Here is a 20,087-nt window from a genome sequence, read left to right as displayed (position 1 = left end):
ATAAGAGTATAAGACTAGTGTAGAAAAGTAGATGAGGTCTTTAAAGCATCTTATTGTACAGAAGGGTATAATGGTCTTCAAAAATATATATACCTCAAACATTTCTAATGGAAATACTTTTTTTTTGTGCGAAAAGAAAAACTACCATTAGGTAAGGTTGTTGCAGTTACATCCATCATGGTCCATAGTTTCCACATAAAATAGTCCTATGTATTGTCTAGTTAAGCTGAGAAGCCATAATTTTACTAAGTTCTACTTAAATTACATGTTTTTAGTTTGGTGGTTATAGGTAAAATTTTTGCCAAACATAGGGAATAAAGAGGGGGATAAATTTGGATCTATTTTCCCCTATAACATTCATTCCATCATGTATTTATCACACCAAAGTTGTTGTATTTGGATTTGTTTCAGATTTGCTGACTGTGTTGCTTTCCAAATTGCTTGTAGTTGATCTTCCGTCCTTTGAGTTTTGTTCCTTTAATGATTTCTTGAATTTTTCCTTCCCATAGCACTCCCAGGCTCCACCCTTTCTCCTTCCAGTCCATCAGATAAGCCTGCACACATAACGGAATTACTTATTAAAGGTGAAGTGGATGTCAACATGTCACTATTTAAAGGCTTTAGTTCTGGATAAATTTCTTTCGGTTCTGGGGGTGCTGGAACAATTTGCTCAAAAAAAATGTACATTATTTGAGTAGAGAGACTTTTTTTATTTTTTTCTTTGTGAAACGCATTTTTAATGAATGATTACTCATAAAAGTATGTTTTAAACTTGGCATAATGGCGATTGAATATCTGCCCTTTAGGTGGTAGGACACCATGAAAAGGAGATTGTGCAAAACTATGTGTATTATAGGTATCTCGAATTAATCATAAATAACTAAAAAAGAATGATAAAAGATGATGTTGCTTAAGATTCAAAATAGAATGGATGAAGTAAAAAAAAAAAATTAGGGCTTGGTTACAGAGTCCGGAGATTTCAAACTAGATTTGGTTAATAAAAATTAGATGTTTGGTTGTGGAAGATAAGTGATTCTTCCAAAAACTATTTGACGTGTGATTTTGTGTGGCATGTTAGCTTTTTTGAATCTCGGTTCACCCCTTCCCCCGCCCCTTTGGGGGCCGCTGTCGTTTTCCCCGGGTTCGCCGGTTTGCGCGCCCGCCCTAAGGTTTTGTTATTGATATCTGTTGCCTCTTGCAAACGAAGAAGTAGAGCTTCATTTCTAGGGAGTTGCATGGGAGGCTCACAGTAATAGCTTTTGCGGTCGGATGAAGAAAGAGAAGGTGATGTAAATTAAATTTAAGACAATAAAATGAGGGCCAAGGGGTTTACTTGCACCCTATGGCCCTACCAGCAACCCTAGTAAATCTGTCCAAGTATAGGGGTATGTTGGTATTTTTCCATTATCATGGTGTCTAGGCCTAGGTCCATGAAGTCCAATTTGTTAACTGGACCTTAGATCTATTTTCTTATTTGAGTCAATAATTTGCGAGTTACTGGAGGGTCCTTGTTTATGTTGAATTCCTAGTTGGTGAAGGAGTCCAATACATTCGGCCTATTTTTTACAAAGAAGCAATATATATTAGAATTTGAATTGGAAGTCTTATGGAGTAAGTTTGGAAGGCTCTTTGTGCAAGTTAAAGTCCTAACAATTAGTAGTTTAAAGTTTTGATTGGTTTTTCAACTTTGTGAACGTATAATTTTTTTTGGAGGCTATAGGTAAAGGTTTGAAGCCGAATGACCTATAATAATATTGATGTAATTCTATTTTATCCTTCAATGGTAGCTAGTCCGTGCGGAGACTCAGTGATCCACTGTTGACCATCCAATGATAGGGTTGCATATGTTAAGATTGGACTAATGGGTGTCAAATAAGCGGCTTGGGAGTTGTGAGAGGACATGAAAGCATCCGCCTCAACAATATATGGATGACCATAGGATTAAGGAATGTAGTCCAACAGAGGTAATCAATATATGAGGATTTTCATTCCTAGGTGAAGAATGATACTGAACCGAGTTGGTTGGTGCTATAATGGAGGTATCTGGACCATATGTAGTGTGTTATCATAGGACATTGCATTGGGTTAAAATCCTTGACAAGCGCCAATACTCATGACAATGGATGTGATAAGAGAGTGTGGACCTAAACCTTGGCCATGGTTGATTAACGAGGACTGTACCCCTTTGCTCGAGATCCCAATAGAGGTAGCTAGTCCTTGAGGAATCATAATGGCAAAACCTACCCAAAGTAGGGCTGGTGTTATCTTTTAAAGCATGTCTACTTTATTTGAGACTTGCATGGTTAGTTATTAGATGCATCTATACTATTATATATCTATCTTTTCATTATTATTGAAGCTATGTTTATAATGTTGATGTGCATATGAGATTGTTGCCTTATTGAGTTCGCCGAAATCTAGAATGCTCTTACAATGATAACTCTAGGATAACATCTTAAAAAAAAATGACAGATTTGTACTTCAAGGTAAGGTAGTAATCGAAATAGAATATTAAGAACCAGATGGGTTTATTGCTAGATGGAGGAATGAGGGAATGATATTATGACAGAAATGAGAGAACAATAAGGACAACAAAATAACACATGATCTTTATACCACAAGGTGGATCGATTGGATCGAACACCAACGTACCTTGATCAAACACAAGGCCGCTTCTCCATAGAGAAGAAAAGCTAACATAATAACTTTGATTTCAAATGATGAGTATGTGTTTCACAGTTTCACCCTCTTATACAATCTAGCCATTCTAAAGAGTCATAAACATTAATTGCACCATCCAACTATTAGCTAACACCTAGCTATTAATAACTCAACTACTATCAAACTCTTGATAAAGGAAAACCCATTTTGATAGAAGTTCTTTATTTTCAAACTATAGGTTATTTTATTTACTTTGATGAAAATTCCAAAGACTTAAACTTGGGCTTAGGTTTAGCCCATTGAGGTCATAACATGTGGATTGACTTTAACCCCATTAGAATAGCCCTAGCTCATTTGATTTGGGTCATATCCTTAGAGACCTTTGATGGGTTTGGCCCATTGTGTTTTCTTTTTCTTGTATGTATGTGTCTTCACTTTTGCATCAACTCTCCATGGCTTGAAAATATTCTTATTCGATGAATGGATGGATGACATGGAACGCTCATACAGATCCCATGTTGGATTCTCCTAGTTTCCTTTTCTGACCAAGGTGGGTTGGGCCACTGGCCCTCCTTTGTTTGACTCCGGTCAGCCCGCACAGCTCCACCCGGTTGGACTGATTTACCAATTTGGATGTAACAACTTCTTTTTCTCAATAATGGTTTTTCTTCTATCAAATTCTAGTTGCTTAAAACATGGTTCGATTTATTTTAAAGAAAACCCAATTTTCTTTTTCACTTGAGTCGATTATATGTGCACATGGTTTTTAAGTAGTCACGATTTAATAAAATTCACATGGTATGCATCCAATGATGGATATCACACGCAACACCAGATCCGATGCACCACCTAAGCAAAATCCTAGTTTGGCTCAAATAGTAAAGAATAAAAAAGAGAAATTAATAATTACTAATTAGTTTTTATGCATTTTGCTTAAATTACATTTTGTACTTTACCATACCCTCTCCCAACTTTTCATATCGTAACCCCACTCATTTTGTAATAGTCGATCGTGTCCCCTTCCTCAATATTCAATTATTCATGAATGGTCAAATGTTCTTGGGATGGATTCAAATCTTTTATTTTTATTTTTATGAAAGCATATTGGATTAATAGAGAGAAAATCTGCGAAGAATATTACAACCTAAAGGTCTAGCAGTAAAAAAATACAATACAAAATTGGGAGAAAAGTGCAAGACATCATCTTCAGTTAATGCAGCCTCCTTAGCTAGGGTATCTGTTACAAAATTTGATTCTCGGGTCGTGCTTCAGTGCTGCACATTAAATGCGCAGCACGGTGAAGTGCATGGTCGAGATCGAAATCTCGACCGAAATTTCGATCTCGATCGTCCGTCTCCCTGTCGATACAGACGGTCGAGATTTCGATCTCGACCGTGCGCTGCACATGCTGCGCAGCATGCAAGTCACACTATTCTCTAAATACATGTTGGAACTGAACTGAAGTAGATGCAACCAACCTGTGGATATCATTTAGAATGTGATAGAGTTTCAAAGGGGTTGGTGCTAAGTGACTTACCTTGAAGTAATGTGATTAAGGCTTGATTATCCCTGGCGATTTGGATATGTGAGATATTAACTCTAATACTCCACTGTAGCCCTCTTTTGACAGACAATGCTTCTATAGTGAAAGAATCCTGATCTCCACAACCTTGACCAAAAGCAAAGAGAAACTAACCATAATCATCTCTAGCTATTCCAACAAAACCAAATAGGTCTTGTTCTTTGAAGGAGGAGCCATCAACATTCAGTTTAATGTAGGGCTGATCCGGTAGCTGCCAGTGTATTTGTCTTAAGTGAAGGCCTGTGGTGTGGTACCCCAGTGCTATCTTTAAAAAGGACATCCAACCATTCTCTCCTTATATGCTTAATGACCTGTATAGTAGTTGAAGTCCCTACACCAACATCAATTATGAGGTATGAACTTTCCATATGTGCCACAAATCAATCAACCTATATAAAGAGGAACGGTTTTCAGTTGTAATGAATGAAAAAACTGTCGCACGCTTGCACCACAATTTGCAAATTGAATGTTCAGAGATGTCGGTAAAGACAATTGTAACTAGATCTCCAGGCATATGATATGGACACTCTCAAATCTCACTCTCAACATAAAAATTATTATTTAATTTTATATATTTTACTTAAATTATACTTTTATAGTTGACCAAAGATTGTGGTCTATCTAGAATAGTCGGTTGCTTTGTAGTCTAGTGGGGACCATTGCTCTTTGAATTAAAGACTAAAATTAATTTCTTTCTAAACAAGTGGTATGAGGATTTGCAATTTTGCGAGAAGACTTGTGCAGCACTGTGGGATGGTCGAAATCCGAGATTTTGATATCGACAGTTTATTTTATGAAAATACATATTTTAAAAATAGACGATCGACATCGAAATCTCGGGATCTCGACCATTTGTTGCAGGTGCTGCATATTAATTGTGCGGTTTTCAATAAATTTGACATAGAACACGTCAGGTATTCCTTGCTCGAAGCGGATAACAACGCCCAAGCAATTTCACAATTTCGCACAAGGGCACGTCGGCTATTCCCTGCTCCAAGCGGATAACGAAAAAGACTTGTTTTTCTTTTTTTTCTCTGGTAAAACGTTTTACGTTGTAACGAAAGAGACAATCCATCCCCGGCTTCATAAAGACTATTTGTACCAAAAAAAAAATAGAAAGAGAAAATCCACCATTCCGCGATTAACACACGCAATGGCGCAGTGCACACGCGTACGCGCTATTTTGAAATCTAGTTTGTTAAATGATGGACGAATCCCACGGTGCCAAACTTGCCGGTTTACACCTAATCCAATCTGACGATTGAGATCCTTTCGTACTTAGTGCTTCTTTACGTCATTTTTTTATTGAATTGAACCGTAAAACTATAAAATGATAAGTTGATCAGACTCTGAAACAGAGAGGAAGCGGCCCCAGAACAATAGAAAAGAAAGGAGCAAGGAATTAATAGATGAAACAGATATGTCGACAGTGGGGTAACGAAACCTGAAAAGCTGATTTCGGATCAAAATGGCTCCTACTATTAATGGAATGCAGAGAAGAAGAGAGCTGAGCTGGTTTGTTTGCATCTGATTGTTCTTGAATTTTCGTATATGTAACAGGAGAATCGAAGGAGAAGAGGGATACAGAGATCAGTATAGGAGATGGGGACCTATAAAACGTTATTCGGTTTTACAAGGAAGTTCAAGATCGGCGAGTCTGAGCCTCCGGCGGATGTGATAGAAACCTTCAATACTTACTCCGAACGGGGTAATTATGTTACAGCCGAGCTTCTTCATCGTTTCTTGGTTGAGGTTCAGGGCGAGACCGATGCGACCATCGCAGATGCGGAACGTATCATTCAGCAAGTTGTTCAACAACGACACCACATCACTAAATTCGCCAGGCATACGCTCACTCTAGAAGATTTCTTTTATTTTATCTTCTCTGATGATCTCAATGCCCCCCTTAAAAATGAGGTACTGCTTTTGTTTTTTATTATCTTTTTCTTCCATGTGACTCTTTCAACTTCTCTGATGATCTGAATGTTTTGATGTGTGTTGGTAAATACTGAGAGATTTTGTCCTACTGCCTCTGCTGTGGAGTACATTGTTGTTTTATTCTTAACGAACTTCTGTGTTTTCAGGTTCTGTACATTGTTGTTTTATTCCTAACGAACATCTGTGTTTTCAGGTTCATCATGATATGACTCTTCCGTTGTCCCACTATTTCATATATACAGGCCACAATTCTTATCTGACTGGGAACCAACTTAGTAGTGATTGCAGCGTCGTCCCAATCGCAAACGCACTTAAGAGAGGTGTACGAGTTATTGAACTGGATATATGGCCAAATTCTTCAAAAGACGATGTGCATGTTCTTCATGGAAGGTATTGAATTACATCAAAGAGAATCCAAATTTAGAAATAACAATAGTTCTCTTCTCAATTTGTTCCTTTGTGTGGTTCTGATATATATATTTTTTTCTGGTGAATGTTTGGTTCTGGTATTGTTTCCTCATAAGTTTATATTTTTTTGTTTTTTTGTCACTTTTATTTGGTGAATGTGCGGTTTTGTTTATGCTTTTCTCCGTATCTTCGACATTCTGAGTGGAAATAAAAATAAATTGAAACGTTGACTTTTGGAAAGGAAAGATTTGTCATTTCTGTTGCAAAGTAGAGATTTTTATTATCCTTAAACAAAAATTACTGCCAATTTCCCCCCAAAAGACTCCACCCCTGCTCAATATTCCTAAAGGTAGGTCAGCGAATATGTAACATAATATGGAAGCCCAAGAAACTTTCGTCTCCTTTTCTATCATGACCACCCACAAAGTGGCTTCAGCATGATTGCTTCTTGATGTCAATGAATATTGTTTCAGATGCTGTCCTAAACATGCATTTGCTTGACAGAAGACAAACCGTTTTATGGTAGAATACTATCTTTAACTGATGTCCAAAGGGAATCTGGATTTCGGTGGAAAAAGTTTTATGGATCCTTATAGGAAACCCGTGCATTAGAAGGCACTGAACATTAACTTGGCTGAGAAAACTATTGGACAGTCTCAAAGTCTCCTTTCCGGCTAAGGATTCTGCCTTCCAGATTTGAAGCACCTGAACCATCTGATTTAATCTCCCAATGATTGAGATTAAGACAAAGCAAAGGGAACCCCGTTTAGTGCATCTTCCTGAACAAAATAAGCAACAGGAGCTTCTTTGTTTTGGGTTATTCCAAGATTTGAGGAAAAATGTCACCCAGAGGAATATCAAGACATGATTTGTTCTTCCACATTGCATTTTGCCACGATCTCCTACCTCTAATTACTGACTTGTTTCAAGGCATTGTTAGTTTCTGTGGTGCTTCTCTATAAGTTAGTAATATGCAACTCCTCAAATCTTCCATACTTCGTTTACATGCCAATTCTCCATATTTCTGCGCTTTGTACGCAATGTGATCATCCTTTTCACAAAAGGATAGTTTAGTATGAGTGATATCATTCTATAAGTCCCCCTTGTTTTCCATGGCAGTCCAAAACTCATCCATAGATGGAAACGTTGATTCCCTTTAAAAATCCCAATCAAGAGAGTAAGAACATGAATAGGTATATTGGCTGGTATTGCTCTGATCAAAATTTTCTTGTCCCCTTTTGGATGGGGTACTATTGTTTCCATGCTGTCCCCCCCCCCCTGACTCTGGTTCTCTTGATGATCAAGCTCATTATGCGTTACTATTGTTATATTTCTCTAAAGAAAGTGTGAAATCCTCTCATACATGGCAGGGCAAGGAGAACCTCTCGTCGGTGTCTCTTGGCTTGTAGATCAGCACTTGGGATCCCAACTTTGATCATGAAACCACTTTATGCACCAACCCAAATCACAACTCAAATTTCTTAGCTGACAGTGTGATGGCCCATAGTTTGGTGACTGTTGAACCATCCGCCCCAAAAGCTTAAGCTACTAAGTGGGGAATTGCAATGGTATATGAAGTGGTCCTAGGACCCATCATCAAGAATGAGAAGACATTAAACATTAAGATGTTTAGATGGGAAGCTGACTGTGTGGGTCCTTGCAGGAGTATTAGTGACCGTGAGATGAATTTGGTATTTGGTTGTTTCTAGGGAAGAAATAGTCATTAATTGGACGTCAGGATGGGGGGGGGGGAGAGGAGATGGTTGGGTAGGGGAAGATGAAGAGGAACGAGCAGGTAAGGTGGCTGGAGGAGGGGGGCTGGTGTGGTTTTCATGGAAAATATCCAACGAGGTGAAGAGGGCAGCGCCAGTTGTGGTGGACGATAAGCTGGGGCAGACACTGGTAAAAATTGGAGATTAGGGCTGCTGGTGGATAAAGATAAAGGGATCACCGTAGCCATGGGAAAGAGGTTTCATCATCCACTGGATGACTTCAAAAGATCTGCTCATTAGTAGGGGCAAAACATGTATATGCTTTGTGTTGAGAGCCATACCACCGAACATAACTTAGGATCCGTTTTCCTTTTTCTTGTAGCATCATAAAAATGGGTACCAGGGAAACCCCCCCCCCCAAAAAAAAAAAATTTAAATAAATAAATAACCCTTAAAGGATTATAATCAGGTTTCCTTTTGATATCTTCTAGATATGGATTGAATTGCCTGGAACTTTGGTGGGAGTTGGTTTTTATCATCCACAGAATGAATGTGAGACAACAATTCTTGATATTGGTGCCTTAAAAGCCATCAAAGGGTGGCTTCTCATCAATTTGTTTAGAGCCTCTATGACTAACCTGAAGAAGGGGGACAATGGATAATCTTGTGAAGTCACCTTCAGTTCTTCTAAAACTTAGCTTTAGATTTTCAACATAGCTGCAAGTTTCCCCTTCTGTTGGCACAAACTCTTCTCCTCCCTATCATACACTGGAGGATGTCCCGATTGACATTATTTTTACCCTTCTATTTCATATAACTACAGGAATCCCCTCTTGGCTTATAATCATTGAGAGCATTTGTAATAAGAAACTCATCAGCCCCGTTCTACAAAAGTGAAAGCCCCTTAGTAAGGAGATTCCCCCTGTCAAACATAACCCTATGCTATAAGTATGAAATGCTTCCAGAAGGATTATGTATTGTCATTCAAGCTCATAACTAATTGTCCTCTATCTCCATTTAATCTTTGGGATTAAAGAGATGATCTTGATCATGCTCTAGAAACCCAAGCACTTATTTTTGAAGAAGTTTTTCTAGACATATACCTGATCTTTGCAATGTGTCCAACTTTGAATCACACAGGTGGCTTGTTTTATGTAGTGATGTGAATCCGAGCAGAAGGGTTTGTTTCTAAGGAGATTTTTTGCTGCAAAAAGAATTTTGACCTGTTGTCAATAGTATAGCTAGAACCTTGGTAAAGACTGCGACCCGTAGCCTTCAATCTAGTTGACAAGAACCTTGATATCAATTGTAGGACGCCGCACTCATTCTCAGTGTTTGGGTAATCAGTCAATCAAATGCCCAAAGAACAGTCTTGATAAGTTAGAATAGTCCTTAAAAAGAACCAAAGAGGAAATAAAGCCTCACATGCAGAAAATTTCCTGTCTCCTTACATGGATTTGCTTATCAGCCTTATCTTATATTAGGATGGATCTTAACACAAAAAGTAAGTGCTAAATGGGAAACTTAAAAGAGGAAACACAGAAAAGAAAATGGTACTTCTCTTTCCTAGACAAGGAAACATAAGAAAAAAGGAAACTAATTGTACAGATGGTAGAACCCTTTTCCTAGACAAGGAACGCAAACAAAAAGGACACAAATGGTAATGATTGAATCAGTCTCCATTTGGAATGTAATAGATTCCCTTGATTGTCTTGACCAATCAAGTTGATGATCTTCTTGATTGCTTCTTCTTCCAGCCTTGGATGATGAGACTCATCCCAAACCTCACGAATTAAGGTGGTGAGACCTTCCATAAATTGTTTGGCTCGAGCCCTTGTTATTGGTCCAGCTGGTAGGCTAACTTGTCCTAGCTCCTTCTCCTCTCTTCATCATGGCCTTGGCCAAAATCTCATCATGTAGACTGTATATTATTCAACATGTTGCTGCATTTTTGTATTTTCATAATAAAAAGCAACATAATCATCATATGAATGATCAGAACTTCAGGAGATTAACTGTATGTAGCCTCCAGACTGCCTTGTGGTGAAGGTTGGTGATCTGAGGTCCTATTCATGAAGCAGGCTTGTCTTAGCTAGATATTAATCAAGCACTATTTAAAGTTGGACTTAGCTGTCAACTCAGCTTCTTCCTGAACACTTTTGGCACTATCTCTGAAAGAAAAAGAAAGCTTGTAAAGAGTGTTGAGAACAATTCCATTGGATGTATGAAGCATTGGCTTTTTGTGCTGACTGAATATACAGAATTTTCAGTGGGTTGCTTTTGTTCGACTCTGTTCTGTTGAGCAGTCTGGTACTTCTTAACTGCAGGACCCTGACTACTCCTGTGTCACTCATTCAATGCCTGAGGTCCATTAAAGAGCATGCCTTTTCTACATCACAATACCCTGTCATTATTACACTTGAAGACCACCTTACTCCAGATCTTCAGGCTAAAGTAGCTGAGGTGAGGTTTCATTTTTCTGTGTCATTCTAAGTAAATCCTTGTGAACAGCTTTCTCTTGACCTCAAATTTATTTATTGTCTAGATGGTCACCGAAACATTTGGTGAAATGCTGTTCTACCCTGAGTCAGATTGTTTGGTGGGATTACCCTCACCTGAAGCACTAAAACGTCGGATTATTCTTTCAACCAAACCACCAAAAAAGTACCTTGAGCCCAAGAGTGACCAGGACAAAGAAATTAACCTACAAGATGTGAAAGATTCACCAGATGAAGAAAACTCAGAGGGAAAGAAGCAGTCAGACCAGATGGCTGAAGCTGAATCTGATGATGACAAGGTGTGGCACTGTAAACATATCTTTCATCATTTTTTCTTTATTTTGCATAATAACTGCTGACTTTTATGGCCTGCATTTTTCAAAATTTGCACTCCTTGATTGCAGAGCGACGATGATCCTCAAGATGACGAAGATATGGATGACAGTTCCCGTTATCCACGCCAGTTTGGAGCACCTCAATATAAGCATCTAATTACTATTCCTGCTGGGAAACCTAAAGGGGACTTGGAATTGGCACTGAAAGTGGACCCTGATAAAGTTAGGCGTCTTAGTTTGAATGAACAAGCACTTGAAAAAGCTACTCTATCTCATGGGACTAAGATTGTAAGGTAATTCTTATCCTACTTGTGTGTTATCTTACTTGCCAAAAGCTTTTGTTCTTTTCTGCAATTTTATGTTTCTCCAACTTGTTTGATCATAATGCTAGGCATCTATATTTATAGGTTCACCCAGGAAAATATTCTGAGGATATACCCGAAAGGTACACGTGTTACCTCCTCAAATTACAAGCCAATGATAGGATGGATGCATGGAGCTCAAATGGTTGCATTTAATATGCAGGTTAGGATTAAATCCTAGTATCCAAATTGAAATCTATGCTTTGTCATTGTTTTTTTCCCATTTTGTTCAAGTTCAATGCCAACTGTCTTCATTTCAACCAAGTATGGATAGTTATGCTTCATTTCATTGGAAATATAGTTGAAATCTGGTTTTTTGTGTGCACATTTGCAGTTGGTGTTTTTAGTTGATGTAAGTTAAAATTTCTAAGTTATCTGTTAAAAAGTTGTTTCTTCTGGCTTCTGATTTGTTCAGACTGTAATTAGGACGGTATGATGTAAAATATTTTATGATTGTGGGATTTGATGGCACTGAAAAATCCACTTTGCTTCCTTCAAGGTTATATTAGGAACTTTGACATTTTAGAGTTATAAATATTTGGTATTTTCCTTTTCTTTTTTTTTTTTTGGTGTACTTTCATGTAGAAGCTTACTCTCTTTTCTTTCTGATTGGCCAACTGTGTTCATTGTTGAAATAAAGGAAATGGTACTTTTACGACGGACATGTGGGAAGAGATCGTAGAGGCTATGGAGGCATATGTGGAGGTTATGATTTAGGAGAGAGGAATGATCTCTAGATTTCGTTGTGTCTTATGATTTTCCATCTTAACTTTGAAGTGAGATAGGAATTTAGTTACTTACAAAAATGGGCATTATATTAAGGATGTGTATTTGGGTAGAGCCTGAACAGTTAGATAGGTAGCCATGGATATTTGCCTTAATATGCAGAATCATAAGATAAGGGAGCCTATTTGCCCTCATTTAAGGTGATGGAGCTTAAAGGACTCCCCTTGTATTTATTTACTGATAAAGTTGTCAAAAAAGGAAACCAAGAATTTTAGGGAGATACTAATATGATGTGGAATGAGATGATAACTTGTATTAATATTGTTTCTGAAGAGGTCCTAGGTGAAGCAAAAGGAAATCATCACTCCCCTAGGTAGCTTGGTGGTGTAATGATGAGGTTCAGGCAGCCATTCTAAGAAAACTAGTTTTAAGACATGGCAAAGAACTGAGGTAGGGGGTCAAAAAAATATATAAATCTGTAAAAAAATGAAGTGAGTCTGTATGACCTTGAATAGAGCTGATTGTAGAGTAAGGATCCATGTGACTGACCCTATTTATTTGTGATAAAGGCTATGCTGCCGTTGTTTCTTCTGTTTCCATGCAACACAGCCTCACCCGGATATAAAACGAAAATCTATTTTTATATATAAAACGAAAATCTATTTATATTTTGGCTATTCTTTCTTAAATTACATTTTACTAAAAAATTTCCCATCTACAGGTTTTACCTGGAAAGAAAGAATCTTTTAGGGGTTTTTTATTTTTCTATGCATTGATACAAAACTGCAACTCAAGGCTGGCCTTGGATAATTTATCTGAGATCTTGAACTGGACAGAACATTTTTTGAGTCTCCTAAAGTAGAAAAAGGTATTTGGTGGCCCACCTCCGGAAGGGTACAGGCCACTCATTTTCTGTTTCCACATGTGAAAAGTGATTTGGTAACTCTTGCTGGTACCCCTCTTGTCTACATAATATGATTAGTTGTCATTGTTGATGCTTTGATCAATTGTTGAACCACTTAAAATGTTTTTTTATTTTTTATTTTTATGAATGCCACTTAAAATGTTAATCCTTCAACCACATGCAGTTCTAGTTAGCTATGGTTGCCTGTAGTTTATACCAGTCTACATCGACATGCCAATTTTGAACCACGTTCTACTCTCTCTCTTTAACACACACACAAAATTGCATGTCATTCTGCTTCAACAGAAGAGATTCTCCTTTCATTGAAAATAGTCGTGCTGCAAAGTTTTATTTTTATCTGTGATGATTATGTGCCAAGGCCTGTATCTGGGAATTGTTTGTTGTATGATTATGTGTCAAGGTCAATATATGAGATTTCCTCTGATACAGGGATATGGAAAATCACTCTGGTTGATGCATGGTATGTTCAGATCCAATGGAGGGTGTGGCTATGTTAAAAAGCCTGATTTTCTGACTAGGGTTGGCCCTCATAATGACATTTTCAATCCTAAAGCAACATTGGCAGTTAAGAAAACTTTGAAGGTGAGTTAATTGTGTTGTGATTTAGTGTACTATTAATTCACTTGTTGAAGAGCCTATGGTTGGAGGATCTCTAATGTTGCTGGACAGGTGAGAGTCTACCTGGGGGATGGATGGCGTTCAGATTTCAGTCAGACACATTTCGATGCGTACTCCCCTCCAGACTTCTATACAAGGGTAAAGGCTATTAACTTTAAAACAAACTGTACAGTCTAATTAATTCTATGATTATTCCAGGATTTTTCCATTTTATTTAATTAGATATTATAGACAGCATAACTTTCTGTTAATCTCTCGGTAGATTGGTAAGGCCCCACATTAAGGTAGTTGAATGCTTTGTTGTCTGCTACTGATGGGTTGTAATGGTGTCAAGATATTGCTCAAGTTCATATCGCAAATAAATAACATTCGGGTATTGTTTTGTGGATCAATGTGGGTATAACAAGCCACAAACCTGGCAGTCTGGGAGACAGTCAACTTATCGACAGTCTTAAAGTCTTCAATATAATAAGGATTAAGGGGCCAGAAAGGGAATAGTGGACTAGAGTGGTTATTTGTAATTGTATATTAATTAGCTTGATGCAGACTGAGTATTTAGCTGGATGTAGTTCCTTCTCCTGGGGATCCTCGTCAACCAATTCTGTAGCCTGATGAGTTGGCTTCAGATGGACCAGAACTGGGCCCAGTCATGCCAAACCCGGAGGTCTTCTAGAAGGGTTAGAAAGAGGTCAAAACACTTTTCACGTGAACAATGTACAGCCCTTTTTCAGCCTTTGTGGAATACTATTAGAAAATTTTGTGGATGCCCAAGACCAGATCATGAGAAGGCTTTTAGAAGAACCGAACCTATGAGTTGGGGATTTAGGATATTATTTATTTCTATTTTTTATTGAATGCTAATTGCAAGGTGATACCGGGGGAAAGCTTAACTGCACAACATAGACTTGTGGTCTTGGATATGTGCTTAGTCCCAAGAACACATAAAGGGTCCAAGGTAAACTATCCCAGAATAAGATGGTGGAATTTGAAAGGAGAGTACTCTAAATCCTTCCTTAATGAAGTAGTCAAACAAGGAAAATGAGATTTTAAAGGGGATACCAATGCAATGTGAAATGAGATGGCTGTGTATTAAGAAGGTGGCTAAAGATGTTCTAGGTGAATCAAAAGGAAAGATCCATTCTTATAGAGAGACGTGGTGGTGGGATAGTGAGGTTTAATTTGCCATTAAGAATAAAAAAGCTAGTTTTAAGACATGGCAAAGAACTAAGGATGTTGAGGATCTTCAAAGGTATAGGTTGGATAGAAATGAAGCTAAGAAAATTGTGGGAAAAGCAAGGGAAAGGAAGTATGAAGAGTTATACAATAAGTTGGGCACAAAGGAAGGGGAAAAATCTATTTATAAGATAGCTAAGATGAGGGATAGGAAGAGTAGAGATCTTGACCATGTTAGATGTATTAAAAATGGAGATGATAAAGTATTAGTTTGTGAGGAGGATATTAAGAAAAGATGGGAAACCTATTTCTCTAGTTTACTAAATGAGCATTATTCAAGCACTTATGTTTCGGACGATTGCACTTTTCACCAAGGCACTAGTGTCTGAACCTATATACGTAGAATTTCGATGTCCAAAGTAAAAGAAGCTTTAAGGAGGATGAAACTCGGCAAGACACAAGGTCCTGATGAAATCCCAATTGAAGTATGGAAGAGCTTAGGAACCCATGGACTAGTTTGGTTGACTAAGTTGTTTAATAAGATTATTAGCACAGGGAAAATGCCAGATGATTGGAGGAGAAGTGTTGTGGTTCCAATTTACAAAAATAAAGGAGATATTCAAAGTTGTAATAACTATAGAGGCATTAAATTGATGAGCCATACGATGAAATTATGGGAGGGAATAATTGAAACCCGTTTGAGACACTTAACTACAGTTACGGAGAACCAATTTGGGTTTATGACGGGAAGATCTACAACGGAGGATATTTACTTAATTTGGAGACTTATGGAAAGGTATAGAGAATGTAGGAAAGACCTTCATATTGTATTTATTGACCTAGAAAAAGCTTATGATAGAGTCCCTAGAGCGTTAATTTGGCAAGTACTAGAGAAAAGAAATGTTGCAAGTAAATATGGAGATAGAGTTAAGGATATGTATGATGGTTCGGTGACTAGTGTTAGAATAGTGGGGGGACAAAGTAATGAATTCCCGATAACAGTTGGGCTACATCAAGGGTCAACTTTAAGCCCATATCTATTTGCACTGGTAATGGACGAATTAACCAAAGACATTCAAGATGAGGTCCCCTGGTGTATGCTTTTTGCGGATGATATTGTGTTGATTGATGAGACCCAAGTGGGGATTAATACCAAATTAGAATCATGGAGAGTAGCTTTGGAATCAAAAGGCTTTAAACTTAGTAGATCTAAGATAGAATATCTAGTTTGTAACTTTAGTCATGATCGGGCAGATGATGAGGTGGTGATACTTGACGATAAAGAGATTCCTCATAGTGATTGTTTTAGGTTCCTAGGTTCAATCATAAGTAAAAGAGGTGATTTAGAGGATGAGGTTTTCCAAATAATTAAAATAGGGTGGATGAAGTGGAGAGGTGCGTCCGGGGTCTTATGTGATCGGCGTATTCCATTAAAGCTTAAAGGAAGATTTTATAGGACCGTTGTTTGACCAGCTATGATGTACGGTGCAGAGTGTTGGGCTATTAAAAAGAAATCATATAGATAAACTCAGTGTAGCAGAAATGAGGATGCTAAGATGGATGAATGGCAAAACTAGGACGGATAAGATAAGAAACGATCATATTAGAGTTGGTCTGGGAGTTGCTCCCATAAGTGATAAGCTTAGAGAAAGTCGTTTGAGGTGGCACGGCAACGTTCAACGGAGACCTATAAATGCTCCTGTTCGGAGAAGTGATATAATCCATATTGAAGGAACTAGAAGAGCTAGAGGTTAGACCTAAGATAACCTTAGAAGAAGTGGTGAGAAAGGATATGTATAGCTTAGGCCTTGTATCTAGCATGGCCTCGAACAGAATTGATTGGAGGGCAAGAATCCATGTAGCCGACCCCATTTAGTTGGGACAAGGCTTATTGTTGTTGTTGTATTGAATGCTAATTACTATTAGTTAGTATCTATTTTTAGCATTGAGAACCAGTTCTATTCTCAGCAAACTTACTTTATATTGTTAGGATTAGTAGTAGAGAAGAAAATCCCAACCATAACCCACCCAAGATTTCAGATGTTAATATTGAAGCTTTGCTCTGAGTTTCCTATTGTCTTATCCATGGTTGTGTAATAAGAAGGGTTGAACCTTGTTAAAACTGCTGAACACCTAGGGCTGAAAAAGCCTTGCTGAGAGGGCTAAATCTGCTTATCCCTTAACTTTCTTCTCTTGTCTCAAATATGATGAAGCTGCTCCAAAACTGCTGTTGCTGTTGAGAGTATCAAACTGAAGATACATCATCCCCAACCCACTGTTGTAAGCCTGCTCCTCCTCCTCCTTTCTAACCATGTCTGTGAGTTTAACATTCTTAGTTGATTGGATCCTGCTTCCCTTCATCTCACAAACCCTGTTGGCTTTGTTAGCCTTCCACTCCATCAGTCCATCTCATCTGCACCTTCATTAAATTGAGCTAATCCGTTGGCTGGCTTGCTCTGTAGTACAAGCTTTCTATGTTCTAGAACTCGTTTCGGTTTTGGCGACCATCCTCATATCTCCTGTTTCAACCATTTGATTCATGTAGTAGTAGTTCACCAAAACGCAAGCTTCATTCAAACCAAGGCTGGATGGCTGATCATACTTTGGGTGGCTGGTTTAGTTCAGTTCCTAAGTTACTAATTCCCGTCCTTGTTTTAATTTACTGTCTTGTGAGTTATTTGGGGCTAAGTTACTTCTAATCTTAGCCTTACATTGTTTCCCTTGTAGATATTTTCTTTAGTTCTATGCTATGATGCATCAAACATTGTATGCTGCATAATGACTTTGCAATGAAGTGCGTTTTTTATCAATCCAAAAAAAAAAAAAAAATGGATAAGAAGTAGAAATGTAACTGGACTTAGGGCATCCTATACATGGATGTGCTTGTATGTTCTCCACTTACAGCCCTTACTGATCTTGGTACAATTGGTGAGTACTATTATGTAATGACAGTATTGGGATCCATTGTTGGGTGGTTTGCACTAGGAGACTTAACTGGGATAATAGTGCAATTTTTTTTATCACCCAACCCCCAACAAAATATTTATTGAATGATAAAAAATAATTCAGAGGTTCAAAACCTCTAATATGTAATAGGGTAAGTACTATTCTGTGTGGGAGTGTGGTCTGTACCAGAACTCTCATGCGTCTCTCACCTCAGAACAATGGGGCAGAGGTGTCTTTTCATATGAGGAGGACAGAGATAGACTCATGGGGAGTGCTGGTGAGGCCACAATCCTGGACCATTTGTGTAACATTAATCGAACAGTAATCTTCCATACCTGCTGATTGTTTACACACCTTGATTCTAATGAGCTTGTTACTCTTGGCGAGTTCTTGGGCTGTTTGGGTATGGTTCTGTTCAGGCTATACTTTGTTCACTCATAGATTTGTTAATTGATAAATATGCTCATGGGTTGGTGGTTAAATGATGAGTTTCCATATATGCCTGCTTCACGATTTATGAAGTACCCAAATTTCTTCGGATGGCCCCAACCTGCTTGAGTACATTTGTTAAGTCTCCAGCCTAAATGGAATCACTAGCAAGTAGACGGACATTGAAAAATCTTTGAAAAAGTGACCCATTTCAGCTTAACCATATCTCAGCAATTGGGGTTAAAAACCACTGGAAAGGCGGTATTTAGCAAATCACAGACAATTGAATCAGGTTGAAATGCCAAGAAATTTTTAGAATTGACAAATCTTTTGGCCACGATATTGAAGAATCCAGAAGGCCAGGATCAACTTCTATCTAAGCTATCCCCACTGATAATACCACTGTACAATATGGGAAGCATTTACATTTTTGCTTGGATGAAAATATGTAATATTGACATTATAGTAATTGTGGAATTCATTGTGCAATGTACTGTTCTTCGACAAATCATTGGTTGTGTAGCGTTTGAACGTAAGTCAATGAAAACCCTGCATACTAACTGAACTCAATATTTGGCAGGTCGGCATAGCTGGAGTTCCTGCAGATTCTAAAATGGAGGAAACCAAGGTAATAGATGATACCTGGAATCCTGTTTGGAACGAAGAATTTACTTTCCCACTGACAGTTCCGGAGCTGGCTTTGCTCCGAATTGAAGTGTACGAGCATGACAAGCACGAAAAGGATGACTTTGGTGGACAGACATGTTTGCCTATTTCAGAGTTGAAGACAGGGATCCGTGCAGTTCCACTATCTGACCGCAAGGGTGAGAAGTTCAAGTCGGTGAAGCTTCTTGTGAGGTTTGGATTCGTGTGAAGACTTTCTCTCCTTCCCTTCCTGTCGTGTTAGGTTGGTTCTCGGTGCATTCTTGTAAAATAACACCAAGTCTTCTTGTAATATAAGTTGAGGTCTCCTTGTAACATAAGATCTTGATGTCTGGAAATCGATGCAAGAAACCTTGGATTTACGAAATGAAAATTAGAAAGTTTATCGGTTTAAGAGCTTTCTAAATATTAATGTTAAGTCTATCGGTTTAAGTGAATAGCACCAAATTTAACTTCTGAAGTATTTTGTTTCAGTATCATTTTAGCATTTATTTGCTAGTGGATAAAGCAGATTCACTTAATCATAGCTCTTGCCTGATTGCCCTTGTTTGCCAAGATTTTAATGAATTTTACATCTAACATACACCCAAAGATTTGGAGTAACCACCCTTAGGATTGAATACACTCACGAGGTCCTAGGACTGAATACTTCCTAAACAAGCACATTTCTAGGGTTTGCAAGAATGGACTAATGTAGCCAAAATTGACCCTTGACTTGAACTATAAATCTAGGGGCTTAAAGGGGGTTCTCTGTCAGAAAAGATAAAAAAAAGAGGCATATCAAAATAGACATAACAAACGCCATTCACAGTTCACTGCAAAAAAATTTTGAAATAATGTAGAAAAAGTTGGCATATCTTTTTTTCTTTTGGGTCGGAGGCCACAGATCATCGCTACAAAAAATCTTGAAATGATGTAGAAAAAGTCGGCGCATCTTTTCTTCCTTTGGGTCAGAGGCCACAGATCACTGAAAGCCACTTCAGCAAATACTGCAACTGAAAATGAAAAAAGAATAATAAATAACTTATCCAACTCTGCAATTCCAACAAGATAATGTCAGAAACAAATCAAGCGCAGGCCACTGAATTTTAATCAAAGTGGAATAGATTTA

The 20,087-nt window shown here is 38.0% G+C and overlaps 1 protein-coding gene across 1 annotated transcript; it reads left to right on the top strand.

Annotated features, from left to right (window-relative positions):
* The first annotated feature begins 5,587 nt into the window (after positions 1 to 5,587).
* On the top strand, positions 5,588 to 19,425 carry LOC149028202 (phosphoinositide phospholipase C 2-like). Its single transcript, XM_089169210.1, has 9 exons — positions 5,588 to 6,160; positions 6,375 to 6,571; positions 10,629 to 10,764; positions 10,847 to 11,098; positions 11,204 to 11,427; positions 11,542 to 11,659; positions 13,577 to 13,729; positions 13,817 to 13,903; positions 18,894 to 19,425. The coding sequence occupies exons 1-9, from the start codon at positions 5,846 to 5,848 to the stop codon at positions 19,185 to 19,187; spliced, it is 1,776 nt and encodes a 591-aa protein (XP_089025336.1). The 5' UTR covers positions 5,588 to 5,845; the 3' UTR covers positions 19,188 to 19,425.
* Positions 19,426 to 20,087: the final 662 nt, after the last annotated feature.

This window comes from Hakea prostrata, chromosome 1, assembly GCF_041222555.1.
Source record: "Hakea prostrata isolate BN-2017 chromosome 1, UWA_Hpros_2, whole genome shotgun sequence".
In the NCBI taxonomy this organism is placed as follows: Eukaryota; Viridiplantae; Streptophyta; class Magnoliopsida; order Proteales; family Proteaceae; genus Hakea; species Hakea prostrata.
This window is presented reverse-complemented; position numbering and strand designations above follow the sequence as displayed.

What these genes read in the sequence shown, in the direction of transcription:
- LOC149028202 (XM_089169210.1), top strand. Translation starts at nt 5,846, where the DNA reads ATGGGGACCTATAAAACGTTATTCGGTTTTACAAGGAAGTTCAAGATC. An exon ending in GTGCATGTTCTTCATGGAAG is followed by an intron (nt 6,572 to 10,628) that starts GTATTGAATTAC and finishes TCTTAACTGCAG; the next exon opens with GACCCTGACTACTCCTGTGT. An exon ending in CTGAATCTGATGATGACAAG is followed by an intron (nt 11,099 to 11,203) that starts GTGTGGCACTGT and finishes CCTTGATTGCAG; the next exon opens with AGCGACGATGATCCTCAAGA.